General features: G+C 46.7%; 1 protein-coding gene across 1 annotated transcript; it reads right to left on the bottom strand.

The window, feature by feature from the left end:
• Positions 1-505: 505 nt before the first annotated feature.
• Positions 506-18,760, bottom strand: WDR93 (WD repeat domain 93; the record flags this gene model as incomplete). Its single annotated transcript, XM_085514909.1, is given in 17 exon segments — positions 506-681; positions 2,292-2,372; positions 3,127-3,137; positions 4,880-5,089; positions 13,888-13,918; positions 13,921-14,066; positions 14,259-14,354; positions 14,468-14,651; positions 15,012-15,055; positions 15,251-15,365; positions 15,368-15,433; positions 16,091-16,128; positions 16,218-16,309; positions 16,864-16,991; positions 17,298-17,307; positions 17,827-18,125; positions 18,709-18,760. Coding segments are annotated over 17 exon segments (1,779 nt in total), but the record flags the coding sequence as incomplete, so codon positions are not given.
• Positions 18,761-18,771: the final 11 nt, after the last annotated feature.

The raw sequence follows: 18,771 nt of genomic DNA, 5'->3' as shown, positions 1-18,771 counted from the left end.
AACAGCAACTGTGCTACATATTTGCTTTTCGTTTGACTTCATTGCAGAACAAATAGTGATTCAATAGCTTTAAACTCTGACCGCTTGAAATGCACAGGGGCAAAATGGACTGTAAAACCAAGCAGATGTCTACAATCACATCCGTGCCACAGCCATGAGAGACAAATAATTCTCTTACTGTGCAGGGCAGACAGGATCAACCCTACTACAGCTGCTTTGATTTGCTATTGATCCAAGAGAACTTCCAGGCAATACCAACAAAGTAGCCTGGTACCCTTCACTCCCTCAGAGACATGAGGCTGCTGGCTTTGAATTCCCATCCATGGACAGAGATCCTGAAATCACCATACATCCATTGCAGGAAAACTACTGCCTTTCTAGAGGCTCACTTCACTGCATATTTCCAGGAAGCAGATACAGTTTTTCTTAAAAGGAAAGAGAGACGAGCCTAATATTGGAAAAATGAATAATTTAGGGGCAGAATCAAACTAGTTGTGACTTATGTTCAATTATACAACTGCAGGAACGTCAGCACAATTTTATCATTCATACTCAGACCAATAAAACTCTCAGGCCTTGGCGTGGAGCAGAGGTCAGGCTCACTGCAGAGCAGCACCTGCTGTAAATACAGTGACTGCCTGTGGCCCTGTCCCCTGTGGGATAGAAGCAGGATGCTCTTTTCTAATGGAAAACAAACAAACAAGCACAACACCTGAGAGCTCATTTGATCCCATGCTCTAAGAAGCTGCATCTTCAGGACATACCCAGATTCCTCATCCCAGTCTCAAAGTACCTGGAAAATGGCAGGGCTGGGCACCAGGTGGGGATCCTGCACCTGCTCTAAGACTCATAAGCTCCAACTGCCCAAGGCCTGGGTGGGTTGGGATTTTATTCTGGCCATGTGTCATTAATTACCCCCAAACAGAGCAGAGGATCAATTCCACAATGTTTTAGCAAAATAATCAGCTATGGAATGCCAACAGCTGACTGCTACACTGTGGCTGAACTGACTCGTGGCATGGTTTTGAGGAATTATTTCATTTTCCTTATTGATATAAGCTATGCATTCATAAGCAGCTCAGTGCCTCACCAGCCTCCTGCCAGGCTGAATATTTTAGCTGCAAGATGAGAAACAGCAAAAGTTCAAGGTTGCCACAACAGCAATCAGGCTTTAGGTCTGGAAATACTGTAGACAGGTAAGCAAAATCTCTCTCAGCCTCAGGACATCTGAAATTCAATTTCATTTAATGAAACCAGCCGCGATGCACTGAGACACACAGCAGCACGCAGCAATGCTTTGCTGGAGAGAGCAGCCAGTCAGCAGGATGGTGAGATGGTGGCCAACCCAGAAGAAAGGTAAGCCAAAGTGAGCTACACCCCCTGCAGCTTCTGAAAGGCAATTGAGATGGTAGGAATTGACACAGGTAGCCCAGAGAGGTGCTCCATCCCTACAGACACTGCAGGTCAGGCTGGATGGGGCTCGGAGCACCTGATCAGCTGTAGGTGTCCCTGTTCAGTGCAGTTGGACCAGATGGCTTTGAAGGGTCCCTTCCAACTCAATTCTATGACAGGATGAGCCAGTGGAGCTTCTCCCCCAGGCAGGCGGTGTGACCACAGCCCCCCACTGCCTGCAAGGGACATTGTGGACAGAAACCTGTAAACTGCACTAAGTGGGCACATATGGTCAGGGACTGCTTTCAGAACACAGTGATTTTAATTACATTTGTCCCTGTGCCAGATGCAGTTTACCTTTGGATTAAAGACCTGCAGCTTCCATTCCCACACCGTGTTCTCTTTCTATCCAAGCCTTCCTTCATATTTTAGGTTGTGCTGAGACTGGAGTTTTTCAAAGGAAAAAGTTAGTAGCCAAAAAAATACGCCCATGATGCTGGATGAAGGATTGCACATCTGAAGCAGTGATGTCTTCAGGATTCATCTTACCCAAATATTTCATTTCTCCATGCTGAATTATGAACTCTTTTTTACATAAATACTGGTGGAGATTATAGATCATTCCCGAAAGCAAGATGTGATTAAAAACCTAGCAAACCATTCGGGGAGGAAGGCTTCAGTATACTTCAGTATATAGCAAGAAAAAAACCCAACACTTAGTTGTGACTGAAGGACCCTATGCAGGATGACAAATGGGTCACTTATTTATGGCAGCGTTCTGATTTTAACTAAGCTGGCTATCATAAACCTTTCGCTACCTTTGCCATCACTGGATTATCATTATGAAACATTAGAGAGCAAAAACACTGGGCAGTGTCAGTGGTTTATCCCTTCCCCACCTCTCTGCAGGGATTCAGTGCCGCGCTCCCCACGCGTTGGGCTGTCAATGCACTTGAGAAAATTAGAAAGCATAAGGAACGCTGTGGCAGGCAAGACGAGATGAGCTGCAATCAGGGTAAATTACTGTCTGCAAAGGATAAATCCAATACACAAGAAGAGAAAATGTTTATGACTATCAGACATACCCAGGTGCAACACCCGCCGGAGGAAGTCACACGGTTGCTATTTACAGCTCGTGGCAGAGGGCTCTCAGTGAGACCTGTTCTGCAAATGGAGCTGAGCAAAAAAACCCAAATGCTGTGAGCAGCAATTTGCACTGTATGAAGGTGGGTGGACAGTGTTTCCATTAGGCAGAGCCAGGTCTGTTGTGCACCCCAAAGCCAGGTGCTCAACCCATGGATGGGCACCACCTCAGAGGGGTCATTGGGTCAACTAGAAAGAACTTGGATCATCTATAGGACCAGACATGAATGGGTTTTCTAGTTGCTGTGCACATCCAATGAGGTCTCTCTCTCCCATTGGTTGCTCTGTAGATAGGACAGATATCCAGTTTGGCAATGTGAAGTGCTTTATGATACCTCACAGATGAGCAAAGTAGATGGGATTCAAGGACAAACCAAGCCCAGCACCACAAGACATCTGAGTGTAATACAAGCTACGTAAACCACAAATTCCATCTAAAGCTCTGCATGCTTTCTGTGTCTGCCCAATCTCAGTAGCAAACCACATCCCACAACTCTTTCCCAACTAGGAGATAATCCTATTAATTACCAGCAGGCCAGAGGATATCTACATTCCCTACTGCCCCAGTTTTTCAGGCACCTGGATAAATACCGAGCTTCTTCCTGCAGGGAAAGGATTTTATCTGCACAGCATTAATAGTCTAAAGCCACTTCCAAAATAGCTTCCACCAGCTGATAACTTTATCCTACATCTCAGCACTTTAAAAACAGCAGCTCCAAATATTCTCCCTGACCAATTTATCGAGATTTATATCAAATTTGGGATCTCTACCCCAGCTTGACTCACCCAGTTTTTCAGCATTCTATAATCAAACCCTAAGAGGCTCATCTTCCTGCATGCCACATTTTGTTTTCAAGATGTTCCCACAGTATGAAATAAAAGCAACAGGGCCAGGCGATAAGCGGGAAGAGTCTATTCCATAAGCACTAAAGAAATAAATAGAACTCAGCAAATGATCTCAGAACACTCACGTGCTTTCGTTGGAAGGAGGACGTCATCCCCTGCTTTTTAATCTTGGGATCTACTGATGTATTGTGAGTTTCATGCTTCTCAGTGCTGCGCACTTACATCTATTCTGTTCCCTCCAGTGGGGCAGGCATTGCAGTGGGTTGTCGCCATTTAGTAATTACAAATATAAATGTCACCGCTGTCAGGCAGCATAACGCACCTCACGCATCAGGACACAAGCTGCTTAAAATCAAACTATTATAGTAAAGCCGCCTCCGTGTGAACACGCATTGATTAAATTCCCAGACATTAATCATTTTTAATAAAAACTGAATTTTGTCAAGGCAGCAATGAACTTTCCAGAAGACATTGGGATGAAATATCTCCAGAAGGCACTGTTCCTCCTGACACTGCCTCGGCAATGGGAAACTGCTTGAGTATATAACATATGGCTGCAGAAAGCATTCTGTAACAACAGCTTCCATGCAGCACTTCAACCAACACAAGTGCAGAAAACCCAAAGGCTGCAGCTCCCACAGCACCGACATTCTTCATATAAGAGCAGTGGCTGTAAGCTGAGGCCCAAAGGAGTTGGTTTCCCTGTGCCATCAATCTCACCCCAGAAAGAGATTTCTATGCCCAAAGCCAAAGCATTTTCCATTCCCCACTCTGAAACTCTCAAATCCTATCAGATTTCAGGCTCTGGAAGATGGATAATCTCAGCAGATCCTATGATGGATACACTGCTGGGAATGCTCACTTACTCAAAGAGAAAAGGGTAAATTTGTTCTCCTCATGTTTTCCCATCAGTGTCAGAGCCACGTACTGCCCAGTGTCATCTTTGACATATCCCAGAAGCATGCCACAAGACCTCTAATATTCACACATGCAATTAATATGCTTTGACTGAGGGATTTGTGTTCTTTATCTTTCTAGAGAAGAAACACCCTGGGAAAACAAGCCATACCTATTCTCCCTATACAATAAGTGAGCAGCTCAGCACTGGGGTCAAATCTCAGATACGGAGCAGAGCAGCCACTCGGCACAGTGAGAGGTGGCTGTATCAGTCACACCTGTGAGCCTTATTTACAGAAGCATCACAAAAACATTTGAGCTGGCAGCACTCTGTTCTGACAGCAAATATAGCTAAAAGTGTTTTCCATCCTATAGAATTTACAACTTTAAACTGGGGAAAACATTTTTCCCCATTGCATTCCTTCCACTTCTGACTGGCTGGTATAAAGAAAAAAGCCTTAAGAACGTGGAGCATTTGCTAAAATACAGGCAAGGATGTCACTGCTATTGCTCAGCCTTCTTACAGGAGTCCAGCTCTGAAACCAGGAGCAAAGGAAAGGAGGAAAATCTTGTTTGGAGCCTCAGCTTGCTGCAAACTCACCTGCCTTGGGGATATATTCCTCTCTGGGTGGACCACCACAGCATCAACTGCACTACCAGGTGGGGCTGAGCCTGGTTCAGCTTGGTCTGAGCCAAATTGCTGGTGCTGGGCACAGCAGCCACGCAGCCACTACTACTTCCCAACCCTGCAGACAGATCCTTTATCTTTTGTTTCCACTTTGACCCTTCTGGGGAGCTCAGAGCCCCACTCCTGGTGTGAATTGGGCATAGCCACCAGGACACCCTCCTGACCTACCCCAGTTCCTCAGCCCCACCTTACTACATCCATGACAGCTGCACAGTAAAGCAGATTGATGAGCAGAGCTAAAAATAGTGGTAACTTCTCCTAAGCAGATCTTAAATTTAGCTTAAGACCATGCAGCAAAACCATCATTGAACAAGGCTGGTCTGCAGGGAGTAAGGCACTGTAAGATGCCTCCTGGCCACACAGGCTGTACTCCTCCAAGCAAACACACACAGGGACCACAGGTTTTCTCCATGCTACTGCTATGCAGACCAGCACCACACACAACAGAGCCTGTGGCACCAAGGACAAACATCCACCAGACCACATTGCTTCCTACTGAATTAACAGTACATCTTGTATCCTTAAGTGCCTCCTGCAGAGTTGTAACAAGTTCAGGCCAATGGGGGGTATCTCTCCAGCACCAGGTAGAGCAATCCTTCTGAGACCTAAAGCAAAGATGCTGCTTCAAGTACCACAAAAACAGAGCACTCACCACAAACTGCAGCCAGGACCCTGAGCAGCTCCTCTTCCTACCACCAGCTCCTGCACAGAGAGTCCTCCTCTTACAGGCACCAACCCAAATACCCAACCTACCATCATGCACCTGAGCCTTTATAGACTCACAGCCCTTAATGATTCTCAGGTGGATTCAGTGCACCAAAAGAGCTCATTTTCCTCACCTGGAGATTCAATTCCCCCCCACCTTCCTGTTAGGTTTTCCCCAAAGTGGCCTTGATCTCTGTGCTTTGCAGGCTGGGTCTGCCTGATGGGAAGGATGGTGTGGTAATAACTGCTGTGTGCAACAAGATGCTGAAATATCCAATGAGTTGAAGATCTTTACTCCAGGCTCCTAGAGCTAAAAAGAATGATGTGTTGAAGTAACAATGTGCAAGCCAGCTCCTCCCAGGCAATAGAAGGAGATCTGGGTCCCACCAAACAATTTTCTCTAACAAAAACTTGTGTTTTTGACAAAGCAAGGTGAGTGGTTTTGCAAAACACCTGTTTTTTTACATATGCTTTTCTTCTTTTGTAGCAGAAAAGTAAAAAGGCTTGAAACCTCAATTTCTTCGCTATGTAAAAGCTGTCACTGAGCTCCATAGGGGTTTCAAGTGTGTTTTCATCCACACGGCTTTGTGCCCTGCAAAACAACGATGGCTTCCATCCCTTGATGGATTTCACCTCCTGTATGCGTTTCCCAGGGAAGAAATGTGCGACTTTCACAGCAAAGCTGTGTTGCTTCATGGGAGAGAGAAGGGAGGCCAGCCCAGGGGAAGAGCTGGCTGTTAAATGGAAAAAGCCAACAGTGGCCTTTTCAACTCTTTTTTTTCCCCACTTTTTTTTCCATACAAAGCAACAAATATTTCTATGTGTTAAAAAAAAACAAAACATGAAGACATCATGACCAGCAAAGGACACACGTTCCTCTTCAAAAAGGATGTGTCTATAGATATGGATAACACAGCCATGGAGCTGAGCTCGGATCTCTATAAAGCTCTCATTCCAATCTGAATCTAAAAATCTTTTCCCAACCCTTTCACACACCTCAATTATTTTAACCACTTAGCCGTCACGTTCCGATATTGATTTGAACACATACCAATTATTTAAGTCAATTGCCTATTAAAATTCATTTCCAACAAAAGGTCAGAAATGCAAATTGAAACCAGATGCAGTACATTACACCTATCAGTGCTGTGATCTGCACACACGTTCATTATTAGGTTTCTGCACAAGTAATTCCTCTTGTCGCGTTTTGCTCTGTTATGTCACAGCGGCTATTACAGGCTCTATTAATTAAGAGGGTGTTTTTATTATTATTATTATTAACAGAAAGTTTTAAATACTGTGAGCTCCCATAGAGGTATAGAAAGGCACTGAGGGCTGCCTACCTACAGGTGGATGTGTGCCTTCTCTCCTTACAGATCTGAGGAGCTATAAGGTTATAAGTGGGGAATAACATGCAGAAGTGGTACTTATCCTGGGAGCAGCCAGGACAGCACCACTTGAGCATCACAAAGAGTTGTGTGTCTATCCACTTAAAGCCAATTGAGGGTAGGCAGCAGCCTCTGCGTGTCACCTTGGATGTTCTTCCCTATGAAGGTAGTAGGAAGGGGTATTTGGTATTTCTGGGGGGGTATTTGGTATTTTGGGGGGTAAATTTCATCTTTGGCCATCTCTGAGCAATTGAAACAAGTGCAACACTGCCCACATTCTTATTTCATGATGCTGCAGCTCAGGGAAGGTGAAAGAGAAGAAATGGGTGGCACAAGATGAAGAGATGGAGATGAGCTCTTCCTGGGCTTCCAAGAACTCATGGCCAAACATTTACCTGTTCCCTTGCATCTGTCCCTCAGGTCAAGCCCAAGACAAATGTTACTTAAATTAGAGGAAAATATTTGTGTATGATGGTTTTTAACTCATGCTGGGAGCATATGGTGTAGCCAGCCTCCAGCTGACTTCTCTTTCCAGTCAGACGTGTGCAGAAAGTTCTGTGGGGCAGATTAACTGTGGGACTGTGACTTCAGGGTAGGTTGGTTCCCATTGGGGAACTGCACCATTTGGCCAAAAAAAAAAGCCATAGGAAGTGCCTTAGAGCCATGTTAAATCCCAAATCCAACATCTTCTCTTACTTGCTTTAAAACAAGAAAGGGGTGAGCAAGAACCCAGCCCTGAGTAGGATGTGAAGGTCTGTGGCAGGCAACTACAGCCTCTGTGAATGCCATTCACTGCAGAAAGGCAGCTCAGAAATGACCAGCACTGAGGAATTACAGCAATTTGGCTGAGATCATCCCAGTGCCAACATGACGGTCCCCAGGCAGGGCACACAGCTGATGCGAAACTGATGCTACACTTGATCTTAGCTGAAAGGCCATTAAAAAGGAATCAGAAGAGACTGGCTAAAAGCAATTTATGGGGTTACAAAATGATGTATTACGTGCACCATGGCTCCAGGTTTGCAGTAATTTAGGCTGGTATTGATTGAGGAGAGACTGGGGCATATTCTACCACCTTTTTAATTTCAGGCTGATTTGGCCGCTGCTTGCAGGTCAGCAAGCAATGTGATGAGACAAAAACAAACCAAGAAACAGAGCAGCCAAAAATCACCCCTCTCAGAAGTACCTTGTAAATAACTTTTAAGGCCGAGGAAGGAGAACAGAATGAAAGCAGTGGCTATTAAGGAAAACAAGACTGAAGATCCAGACTGAGAAAAAATGGTTTCAAGGCACCATTAAGAGGAAATATCACGCATACATCCCATCATCTCCTGCCTGTATTTTCTCAAACAAATAAGTTGGGCTTATTCATGTATTATGGTGCTAATTCTGATTACCAAAATAAAGCCAAAATACACAGGGCTGCTTACAAAGGCCTCTAGCCTCATCATTCCAGCCAAGGCATGGATGGCTTGGTGGTGTTCCAGGATATGCTGCAAATCTGAGCCTAAATCTCCTGTTAGGGTAAATCTGGGGTTCTTTGCTCCTGCAGGTAGCAATTACAGCCACAAGTGCATAGGCAGTGATGGTGAATAGAAGAAACCCATTGCTACCTGAGGTGGGGAAATGGCTCATTGGCTGAGCAGGGCCATTAGATGCAACCACCTGAGCACTTTGTTCCTCTGCTTCCACTCCAGGAGGCAAAGACCTCCAAAGTTATGGGCAGATTTAATTAAAACTAGCTTTGAGATGCAAAGCAACCTATAATGGTGAGGGCTCGTTCTGCATAATAAGGTAATAGCCCTCTCATATTAAACACAGCAGCGATATTGTTCACCAGAGATGAGGACATTAGCACAAATGATCAGCCTGACTGCAATGAGGGGGTACTGAAACCAAGAGGGCTGAAATGAGTGCTTCCTTCAGGTCCTCATTCTTCACTCCACACCTTTCATTAGGTAAGGAAGGCAAGCAAAAACACTGGATCTGTGCTCAAAAGTTGACAACATCTTCACAAGGTTCTTTCAAAACTTCTTGGAGAAACGCTTACAACTTTCTGACAAGTTATATTCACTTTCCTTATATAACCATAAGCTCCTTTGCTGACCTGAAATCCCTCCCATACGAAATGCACTTCAGTGGCCGTTCTGTTCAGGATCAGTTCATCCTTGGGAAAATATTACTGCTAGAACGTTACGTGAGTCCGCAGCTTCCACATGGACACTGCGTTTAAATTCTCTAAAGAGGCTTTAGGAATTCATAACAGAGCCTGATCCACTTTGTGGGGGGAGGGAATGTCTCTTTGGAGCTGCAGCAGCTGAAGGCATTGCTTGGCTGGTTTATTCACCAGCAATTCATTCTATTTGATTGTGTGTCTGTTCTGTTAGCCCAGTGCCTTCCCAGTACCTCCTAACTGCAAAATGAGGTAAGAGAAAGATCTGTTGAGGCTGACTTAAATAGAAATCCACATGCAGAGCAGGTGGCCAAAGTGGGCTCTGTGTCTTCTTACCAGATCTGGAAGGTTCAATGTGGTCAGAGAGGGAAGCGACGCGAAGTCCAGATCTGGATTTCAACCTTTCCCTTAAGAGGTGGAGAATTTACAAAGGAAAGCTTTAGATTCAATTCATTTTGTAAAGGAACTCTCTATCTATGCACTCTGGTTCACACAAGTAAATAACCTCAGTCCCTCTGATCCCTGAGGGACGATGATTTACAACAGTGGTAACGTGCACTGAAGAAAAATACAACTTGCTCCTGAAAACCACTGATTAAAGTGATTACAGCAAAGCAAAATGACTCTGGGCTTCCTCCTTTCCTCCTCTACACCTCCTTTACACTTTGGAAGCTGGAATGTCACCTACTCAGATTAGAATGGGGTGCAGCTTTGGGCAACAGAGGTAGATCAGCAACTGGGACAACTTACCACAGGCTGCAATGGAGTCCATGACAGACAGTCTAAAACTGGGGTACCAGATGTTTTAAGTGATTGCTGTGTTTCAAACTGGAATTAACTCAGAAGCATCCTTTGTGTTGTGTTTACTCTGCATGACAGAGCCATATTACACTATAACTGGTGGTTAGGTGAGGATTGTGGACTGGCAGGTTCATCCTCTTCACCTAATTAATGTTTTTTCCTCATAGCTCAGCACAGGACTTGTTTTTCTCCCCCTGCAGAGCTCCATTTCCTGCCCACACCCCCTCACACTGCTCACTTATTCCCTCTCTCTTGGCCCTGGAACAACAACCTGAGCCTGCACACACAGGAACTGCTGTTTGCTCAGCTGGGCTGACCCTCAGCCCCTAACCCCACAGAGGAGCTGGGAGCAGGAGAAGCATCTCACCCTTTGCAGCCCAGGCCAATTTGCCTTGCAGATGCTTCATGGTGATGTGAGTCATTGGCCTTCCCCTCCTCTTAGAGCATGGACTTCCCTGGGGCTGAGCCAGCACATGTCACCACAGAGATGTGTGTCACAGGAGGGCCAGGCTCTGCTGATGACAAATCCTCTGCTACTGCTGTGTGCACAGCACAGCCCTGCACTTGGCACAACTCTGACTGTCCCCACCCCATAAGGTGCCTGGAAACCTGCAGGGCTATAGCCAGAATGCTGCATCACCCATTAATCATGCACATCTCCTCTCTCTGACACTCTTGGCCAACTTCCTCCTCATTTTGGCCTCAGAAACACAGCTGACTTCCCATCCTAGCCAGTATCAAGCATAAAGGGCAGTGAACTCAGGCTCTCAGAGAGACTGACAGCATGTGAAATACTGTACTGGGTCCCAGACAGAGCAGTACGAGAACCACTGTGCAAACACAAACTGGGACAACTGGAAGGGGTTTGCAGAAAAACAAAATTAAATGAGACTGAAAAGCCTGGCACAAAGCACTGGGGAAAATTCAAGAGTTAATCTGTGTAGTTTGGCCCAACAGCACAGCTCCAGGTGTAGCCTAGTCTCAAAGAACAGAAGTGACAGGGATGCAGTACCTGGCTCCCCTGTATCTAGGAGCTAGAGCTGCCCCTATGCCCCTACATCCAGAGGGAGCAGAACAAGCATTGCTGGGTCTGCTCTGCTCCAGTCCCAGTGTGCTGCAGTGACACAGCTCGCCCCAGCCAGGACACAAAGCTCTTTGCACATTCCTCCTCAGGATGGCTTCAAGTTGCATGTTAGCAAGGTGTTGGGTGAGATAAGGACTGCCAACATAGGTGCAAGGAACACACATACCCAGGACCACACTCCTTCCAACCTCAACAGCCTGAACCTTTGCTGGCCCTCAGGAGTGGCAGAATCTTATCAGATCAGCCTGATTTCCTTTGCTTCCACAGCACATGCAAAGAAGTAAGCTGACATTTGGCTTCTTGCAGAGAACAGCAGATCATTTAGAGAGATTAAGAGCAGCTCCTCTCCCCCAGACACCATCTCCACCCAGCTGGGCAGCAGGCAGGCTGTGCTGAGCGGTGCTGCTCCAGCGCCTCTCTGTGGATCCCAGCCCTCTTCCTCCTGCACACAATACACCAGCTGTGATGTTTTTCCTTTCTAAAACACAGAGCCTGACTGTAGTACCTCTCAGCTGGCCACTTGGCCCGGGGAAAACGATGTTTCATCCTTTGATGGTCATCTTTATGATACCTCTGGAAGCTTTTCTATAGTTTCCAGCAGCGAAACAGCCCGAATTGCCTCAGATCTACAGTTGTCTGGGGCTCACAGAGCAAATGGAATGACAAAAGAACTGGCAGGGATATCCTTGTTGGAAGAGGCCAGCAGGTGCCCCTGATCCTCTGCAGAATGTGCCAGGAGCTCAAACAGCTCCATCACCAACACACATCAGTGCCCCAATCATACCAATTCTCTTGTATCCATCCAAAGAAGCAGGAAACAAACGGTCCCCCGCTGAAGTCATGAGAAAAAACAAAGGCCCTTCATCAGCCTCCTACAGCTGCTTGTTGTTTTCCTTTCTCTGTGCAGCCTGCCAGCTCCTGGTTATCTTGGCCAAGCGCATGATTAGGGTTTTAGAGCAACTTCCAACTGCAAACAAACAAACACATCTTGAGATGAACGCACACAAACTGGTGGATGCACAGCACATCTTAGTGGATCCTGCCTCTCCTATAGATGCTGGAAAAGCCCTGTCCTGATTCTGGGCAGGCAGCAGATGGGGTGTGATTAGAGGGCTCAGGTCCCCAAGCCCTTTACACCTGTGCAAACAGTAAGAATTAGTTGTTGGAGCAGCCATTGTGTTCTCTGTCTATAAAATGGGAAACCCTGCCCGGAGCAATCCCCCATGCCCAGATATGGCAGAAGGTCCATTGTGTCTTAAACTGCCACAGAAACAAAATAATTCAGCTGTTATTGCCACCACAGCAAGAGCAGAGAAAAAGATGGACTGCTCCTTGTTCACTTCATTGCTAAACCAGGTGGCTCAGCTTAAACAGGCACTGGTGGTGGTTGGAGCTTACCAGCCTGGCGTTGCACTGTAGCAGATGGCAAGTGCTCACACAGCCCAGTATCGATATCCATAACAATCAGATGAGCTGTGAGCTATAAGCTGTGGCAGACGGAAAATGGCAGCACAAAGGGCCTTAATGGGGCTCTGAAAACCCTTCACCAAGGCAGCAGATAGGAAGGCTTACATTCAAATAACTTGTATAGGAAACTGCAGAACAACTTCGGGATGCTTCTTCTGTTTCCTACCTCTGCACCAGACTGGTTGACTTTATATCCAGAAGAGCTGAGATCTGTCACCAAAACTCAGTGCAAAATAAGACTGTTTGCTATGAGAATCCGAAATGGGAACTTGGTGTGGGAGTGCCTGCATAGCTCTGTGCTGAAACCCACATATTGATGCTTTGCTGAGCCTTCGGGGGAGTCACCAGCAGGAGACATGGAAAAAATACAGCTCAGCCATGCACATAGGAATGGTTGCTGGCAGCTTTGGTACATTCTTTGTGGATTAGACAGTCACCCTGGAAGCACAATCAGCTGTAAAGAGACCGAAGCTTTCTCATGGTATTTATATAAATCTTTCTTACATACACTAACACAGCCCCTCCTGAGGTGGTGGCTGTAATGTCACAGCTCTGCAGTGCCAGGAGCCAGGCAAATACGTTTTGTAGATGCTTGAAATGCCTGTTTTCAGTCTCCTCTCCTAAATCCCCTCCAGTTCCCTTGGCTGCCATAAGAAACAAAGGTGCCCAGTGGCAAAAATGAAGTTCTGCTGTCAGCCCCCACCTGAGCAGCCATCGAGGTGCTGCCACACAGTTACAGACCTGAAAATACAGAGGGATGGTTCACCTTTCTATGGCCTCTGACCCATGTGTTTGGTCAAAGTGAGGCCTGAGTCACCCAGCAGTGTCACTGCCCTGCTGTGCTCTGGAGATGCCCATCTCTATGGCTGATCTGCTGCCTGGATTGAAAAGACCAAGTCCAGATAACAGATAACACCACAGGATTCACTCTGGACACAAGGATTTAGGGAAGCCTTCCAGGTAGTAAGTGCTGTGAGGTCATATCTGTGTCTGTCAGTTCCGCTTCAGTCTTGAAAATTAAAGCTTAACGATAAGAATGAACAGAATGTTATTGATGTGGATCTGGCTCCAGGTTAAGAATTCAAGGCAGAAGCGACCCAATAAGAGATATCACATTGCCATCTAGTGACAGCATGAACTCAGTGCACCCGCTGAGCTCTGCCCAGCATGAGGATGCCCCTAATGCAGACAGATGCTGTGTCACACAGCACAGAAGAGCCCAGAAGCTCCAAGGTGAGAACTTGCATGGACATGGCACCACAGCTTGCAATTATGCACTTACCTTACTTATCTCTGCACATACAAATCACTTAAGAAAACGTTACATCTCTCAATGGCGGGTTCTCTAAGGACTTGAAAGGCAAATCAGGTTCCTCTGGGAAAGCCTCCTTTAGTGGGTAGGAGTTGAAGTGAGAAAGAAACATGGTGCTGAGACTGGCTCTGCTCTGTGCCAATGCATCTGCCTGCTGCTGCTGCTCATCTCTATGTCAGAGACAACAGTGGAGGACTGTTAACAGTACCAATATATAACAGCCAGTCAGGTCTGAGCAACTCCTGTAGTCTGTCTTCCAGGTAGAAATTACTCGGTCAAGGACAGACGGAACAAGAAAGAAGTGCCCTTGGGAACCTGGCAGAGACCCAGCCAGCTGAACATCAGCCCTGCAGCAGGAATACCTGCAGTTCTGGCATAACCTCTGGATTTTGGGGCTGGGATCAATTCCTAGCAAAACCAAATTGTGAGGCATGGCATGGCACGGATGAGATGTTCCTCTAGAATGGCAGTCACAAACAGCAGCTAAACTGGGGAGGCATTAAAAAGACTCTTCAGATTTGCTCTCCTACTTGTTCCTCATTTCTGGTCTATCTGAGTGACAGTGACTGGCCGCTGAACACTCCCACTCCCCAAAGAGTGCTGCTCTGCGAGGGAAAGCAAGAAGTTCTTACCCACTTTCTCCCTGAAGGATCGATGAAGTAAATAGAAGCAGAGGTTGTGCTTCCCATCCCAGTGCACACTGGTGCCAGCTGGAACATCTGGTATACAGAAGGGGAGGATAAATGTGGGAAGGAGATCAGGGAATGAAGAATGGAACAATTCAGGACACCAAAACCCCATCAGAAAACTTTTGTTAGAGCTCTCATCATTTTCCTGGCAGGATTTATAGGAACTGCTCCCACAAAGAAGAACACAACAAACCCTCCCTCGCCTATGTACACTCTCAATAATTTTAAACCAAGGAGCAAAGTTTCTCTGACTCCATGCTGGCGTAGGGGTGATAGTTTAAGCCAGACCTTTTGTTCTGGAAGATAGAATTTACAGAGTCAGCTTAACCCAGAATCATTGATTTTTAACTGAAGCCCAATGTTACACAGTGACATACTTCACATGTCAACAACTTTTAGCCCATTTGGATCACCTGACCAGTCCCATCTCCAGGATCCAGCTGGGCAGGAGAAAATGTACAGAAGCACGTCTGAGTAAGGAAGGAAGAAATACATGTAAAAGCCTTGATAAGTAGGTAGTACTGCAACAGGATCTGGAATGATGTTAATCCTCTGTCCTGAAACGTTGGGATGAAAGCAGTAGAACCAGGTCAGAAGCTTCCATCTGCACTTCACACATCCCACACTGAAGTTTCATGGAACAGAATGATGACTGGGACTGTCACCTGGGGACTTCATCCTTGTTCTCATTCTCATCCTTGACCTCTGGATACCCCTGATAAGTACTGTGGAAAATTGCCTCCTGCTTTTCCCTTTGGGAGTCCTCAATCAGGTGTCTGTGCCCAAACCCAGCATGCTGCCATCATTCACTTTCTTCAGGGCATCCAAAGGGCTTTGAAAGTTTGTTCCTAGATCAGAAACACAAAGGGAAGAGTCACAACCCTGAGAGAAATGGACACTATGGAGACTGGGAATAACCCAGATGCACATTTACTATCCCACCTTCAGGGAGGCATTGTCCTGAAAAGGACCACAGTGCATTTTCCTGGTTGAAGCAGTTCAACATTAAGAACATACACCAGGGACTTTTCATATCACTAGCTCATTTTCCAGTATGTGAAGGGAGAAATTAGGAGAAGCCATCTGAGGACCCAGCTCACTTTGCCTTTCTGAGGCATTTTGACATCAGCTCAGTACAAGATCAGCTCCCTCCCCATCCTCTCTGTAAAAGAGAACATTCTTATGAATCCAGGATCAAAGAGATAAGATAAGGGTGCTGTCAGGTTGCAAGAATCTAGGAAGCAGCCTCCTCTCTCTGTTGGCAATGAAGCCAAGGACACGTGACATCTGATTCCAGACACAGTGAAGTATTTTGTGCTAATGAAAGTGACACATGAGATGGTTGGGCAACAAGCAACTCCCACTACAGGATTACAGGTAACCACAAAGACAGGTCAGGGAGGGATGAGGGAGGACATTACAGAAACTTTCTGGCTGTTCCATAGACTTAAGGGCTGTGTTTCCTTTGCCATCTATGTGTTCCAAGTACAGAAAAAGCCTCTGACCTGTAATGGGTCTGGGTGGCTTCACTAATCTACCATGTCTGAGAAGGAAGTGGTGGAAGCTCAGATACATGGGTAGAGGTGAAACCCAACAGGGTGAAAGTGACACAGGAGGAGCCTTAGCACTGACTCAGCATTTAAAATTCCCCAGATTGGCCCAGCATGTTCACCAAGGCCAGTTACCAACTCTGCAGAACCACCTATGTGCTGCTCCAGGCTTCTCTGCCCAAGGACAGAAGTGGCAGTGGTCAGTTCCAACAAGCTCCCTGTGCCAGGGTAGACTCAGCCATGAACCCACCAGGCTCCTCTCAGAGGCAATCTAAAACATGAACCCAAGTCACTGTCCCTGCCAAGAGGAGACTCTTCAGTGGAGGTACCAGGTCTGATTCCCTGCTTGCTCCTTCACTTTACCTGAGTCACACAAGGGAGAAGCTCAGAAAATACCCTTGCACGGGGCCTCCTCGAATGGAGCAATGCTGCTGGGAAAGGAGCTGGCAGTTTCAAGGAGGGGCAGCAGGAATGCTGGCCCTGGGACCAAAGGAATCCTGTTGGAAAGCGTGTCCTGGGAGAGTACACATGTCCCAATAGCAAAAAGGCCTTGTGCAATGTGGGCTGGGTTGGCTGGAGCAGCTGCAGAGGCACATCCCCCCTGGGCTGCCAGACTCGTTCAGCCTGTATCTTGCTGTCATTTCCTGCAAGAGCAAGGCTTGGGGAAAGACCTGTAGGCAAGAGCGTATAAGAAGAAATAGCACAGACAGTGAGGAACCATTTTGTACTGCAGATATCCAGCTTGCGCTCCTCTCCCTGAAAGCCAGCCTTGCTGTGGCCCCTGAACTCCTTCCTGTCTCCTTCAGCCAGGAATCCTTAGGCAATTTGCAGACCTCCAGCCAAACTTCTGAGCTGCCTGCATTGGGAAACCTTGTTGAGCAACTGGAAGCAAGGTCTCTCAAGCAAGCAGCCTCCAGCTCAACCTCCAGATGTCCCCATGAGAACCACGGGAAGGAAAGCTGCTTCACAGAGCCTTCTGGCACTGGGAACTGCACTGACTAATGACCCTGAGACTATTCTAAGGACAGGCTCATTCCTCTAGTCCTGTATGGAAGGTATCAAGGATCTCCAGCAGCTGCTTTTGCTGCAATACATCGCTGGGATGCAAGCATTCAAAACTGAGTTTGGTACTCAGAGAGCTTATGTCACATCACAAAACTACCTGCGTGCTCCTAAAATACAGAAGTAGCAGAAGGAAAGTGAACAGATGGCAGCCGTGCTCTTGAGAGAGGGCTGTTATAACGTGCTGGGGTGTGAACAGGGCTATATTTCTTTCCTGGGCACGTGGAAGAATATCCCACTGCTTCCAGCAATAAACTTCCATTGGCTTCCTTATGTCAACACTAGAAAGTACTCAATTGTACACAATGATGGATAATGGAGCCTGGGTTTCAGACAAATCAAGAAACAAACCAATTTGCCACAGGACTGTGCAATTACAGACATTGAAACAAGGCAGAGGCAAGAGGTCACACTTAGCAGTGCTTTTTTTCTGTCTAGTCCAATGTATTCCTAAACTATATTGCACTTCAGCCTCAGCTCCACATCTGCCTTTGTTGTTCCATACAGGACACCTAACCCACACCCTTTTCTAATCCCAAGGCCCTAGGGCCACTCTATCACCCTACAACTTGTTATCTAACACCTTTCTCTGCAGGGCTTTCTAGGAAACCTGTCAGCCATGCTCACACTCCTAGTTTAGCACTCTTCCATAAAGTGGCTGCCAACTCTTCAGCTCCAGAGCACAGTTCCCCATCAGTCATGGTGGGGAAACCCGTGTCCTGCACACCCATTTCATCCACAGCCTGTGCAATGTGGCATTCATTCCCTATATCTGAGGAGCTGATGGCACAGCTTGCCAATGTCTTGACTGCATCCCAGGCACTGACCTTCTTAAAGTCAGACATCCTGAAGGCAGCCAGACCCACACACAGACCAACAAAGATGTATTTTCCAGACACTGCCAGGCAATCAGCTGTCCCAGTTACCTACCAAGAAAGGCAAAAGATAAGTGCAGCCAACTAGCAGCAGACACGACTTCCTAGGTTGGAAAACACCTGTAAAACCCAAACATCAGCCCACCCCTACCGTGCCATTGGCCACATCCCTCCATGCCACATCCTCATGGCTCTTGAACACCTCCAGGAACTGTGACCCCAACACCTCCCTGGGCAAGGAACAGATTACACAGGCAGAACTTCTGCTCCAAACCCCCCTGTGGCTCCAGGAGCAGCCCCTTTTCTGTTACAGAGTTATTCACCATAACACAACACTGTGCTCACTCATCTGTATGCTACTAATTACATTCTCCTGAGCAAGCAAAGGGCGGAGCCAGGCAGAAAAGCAGAAGGTGAATTTAGTGCTGTTTAGCATCTGCTTGTCTCTTCTCAGAGAGGTGTGATGGATGAGTGAGAAGCAGAACCTGTCGGGCAACCTGAGAAATTAGTGGGGTGGTGTTGGCGTGTTCTGAGGAAGGTGATGGATGAAGGGATGTAACATCAATTTAGTAGATACTCTCTAAAAATACTTGTAAGGTAATTAGTGCTCTCCTCACTATGAGCTGTTCTGAAGCTGGAATTCAGCTGTGCCTTCGGTGGGACAGACCTTCCATTGTTGTGCTTCCTGGAGTGTACGAC

The sequence above is a fragment of the Coturnix japonica genome, chromosome 14, assembly GCF_054131305.1.
Source record: "Coturnix japonica strain WE chromosome 14, WE-NBRP24, whole genome shotgun sequence".
Taxonomy (NCBI): Eukaryota; Metazoa; Chordata; class Aves; order Galliformes; family Phasianidae; genus Coturnix; species Coturnix japonica.
This window is presented reverse-complemented; position numbering and strand designations above follow the sequence as displayed.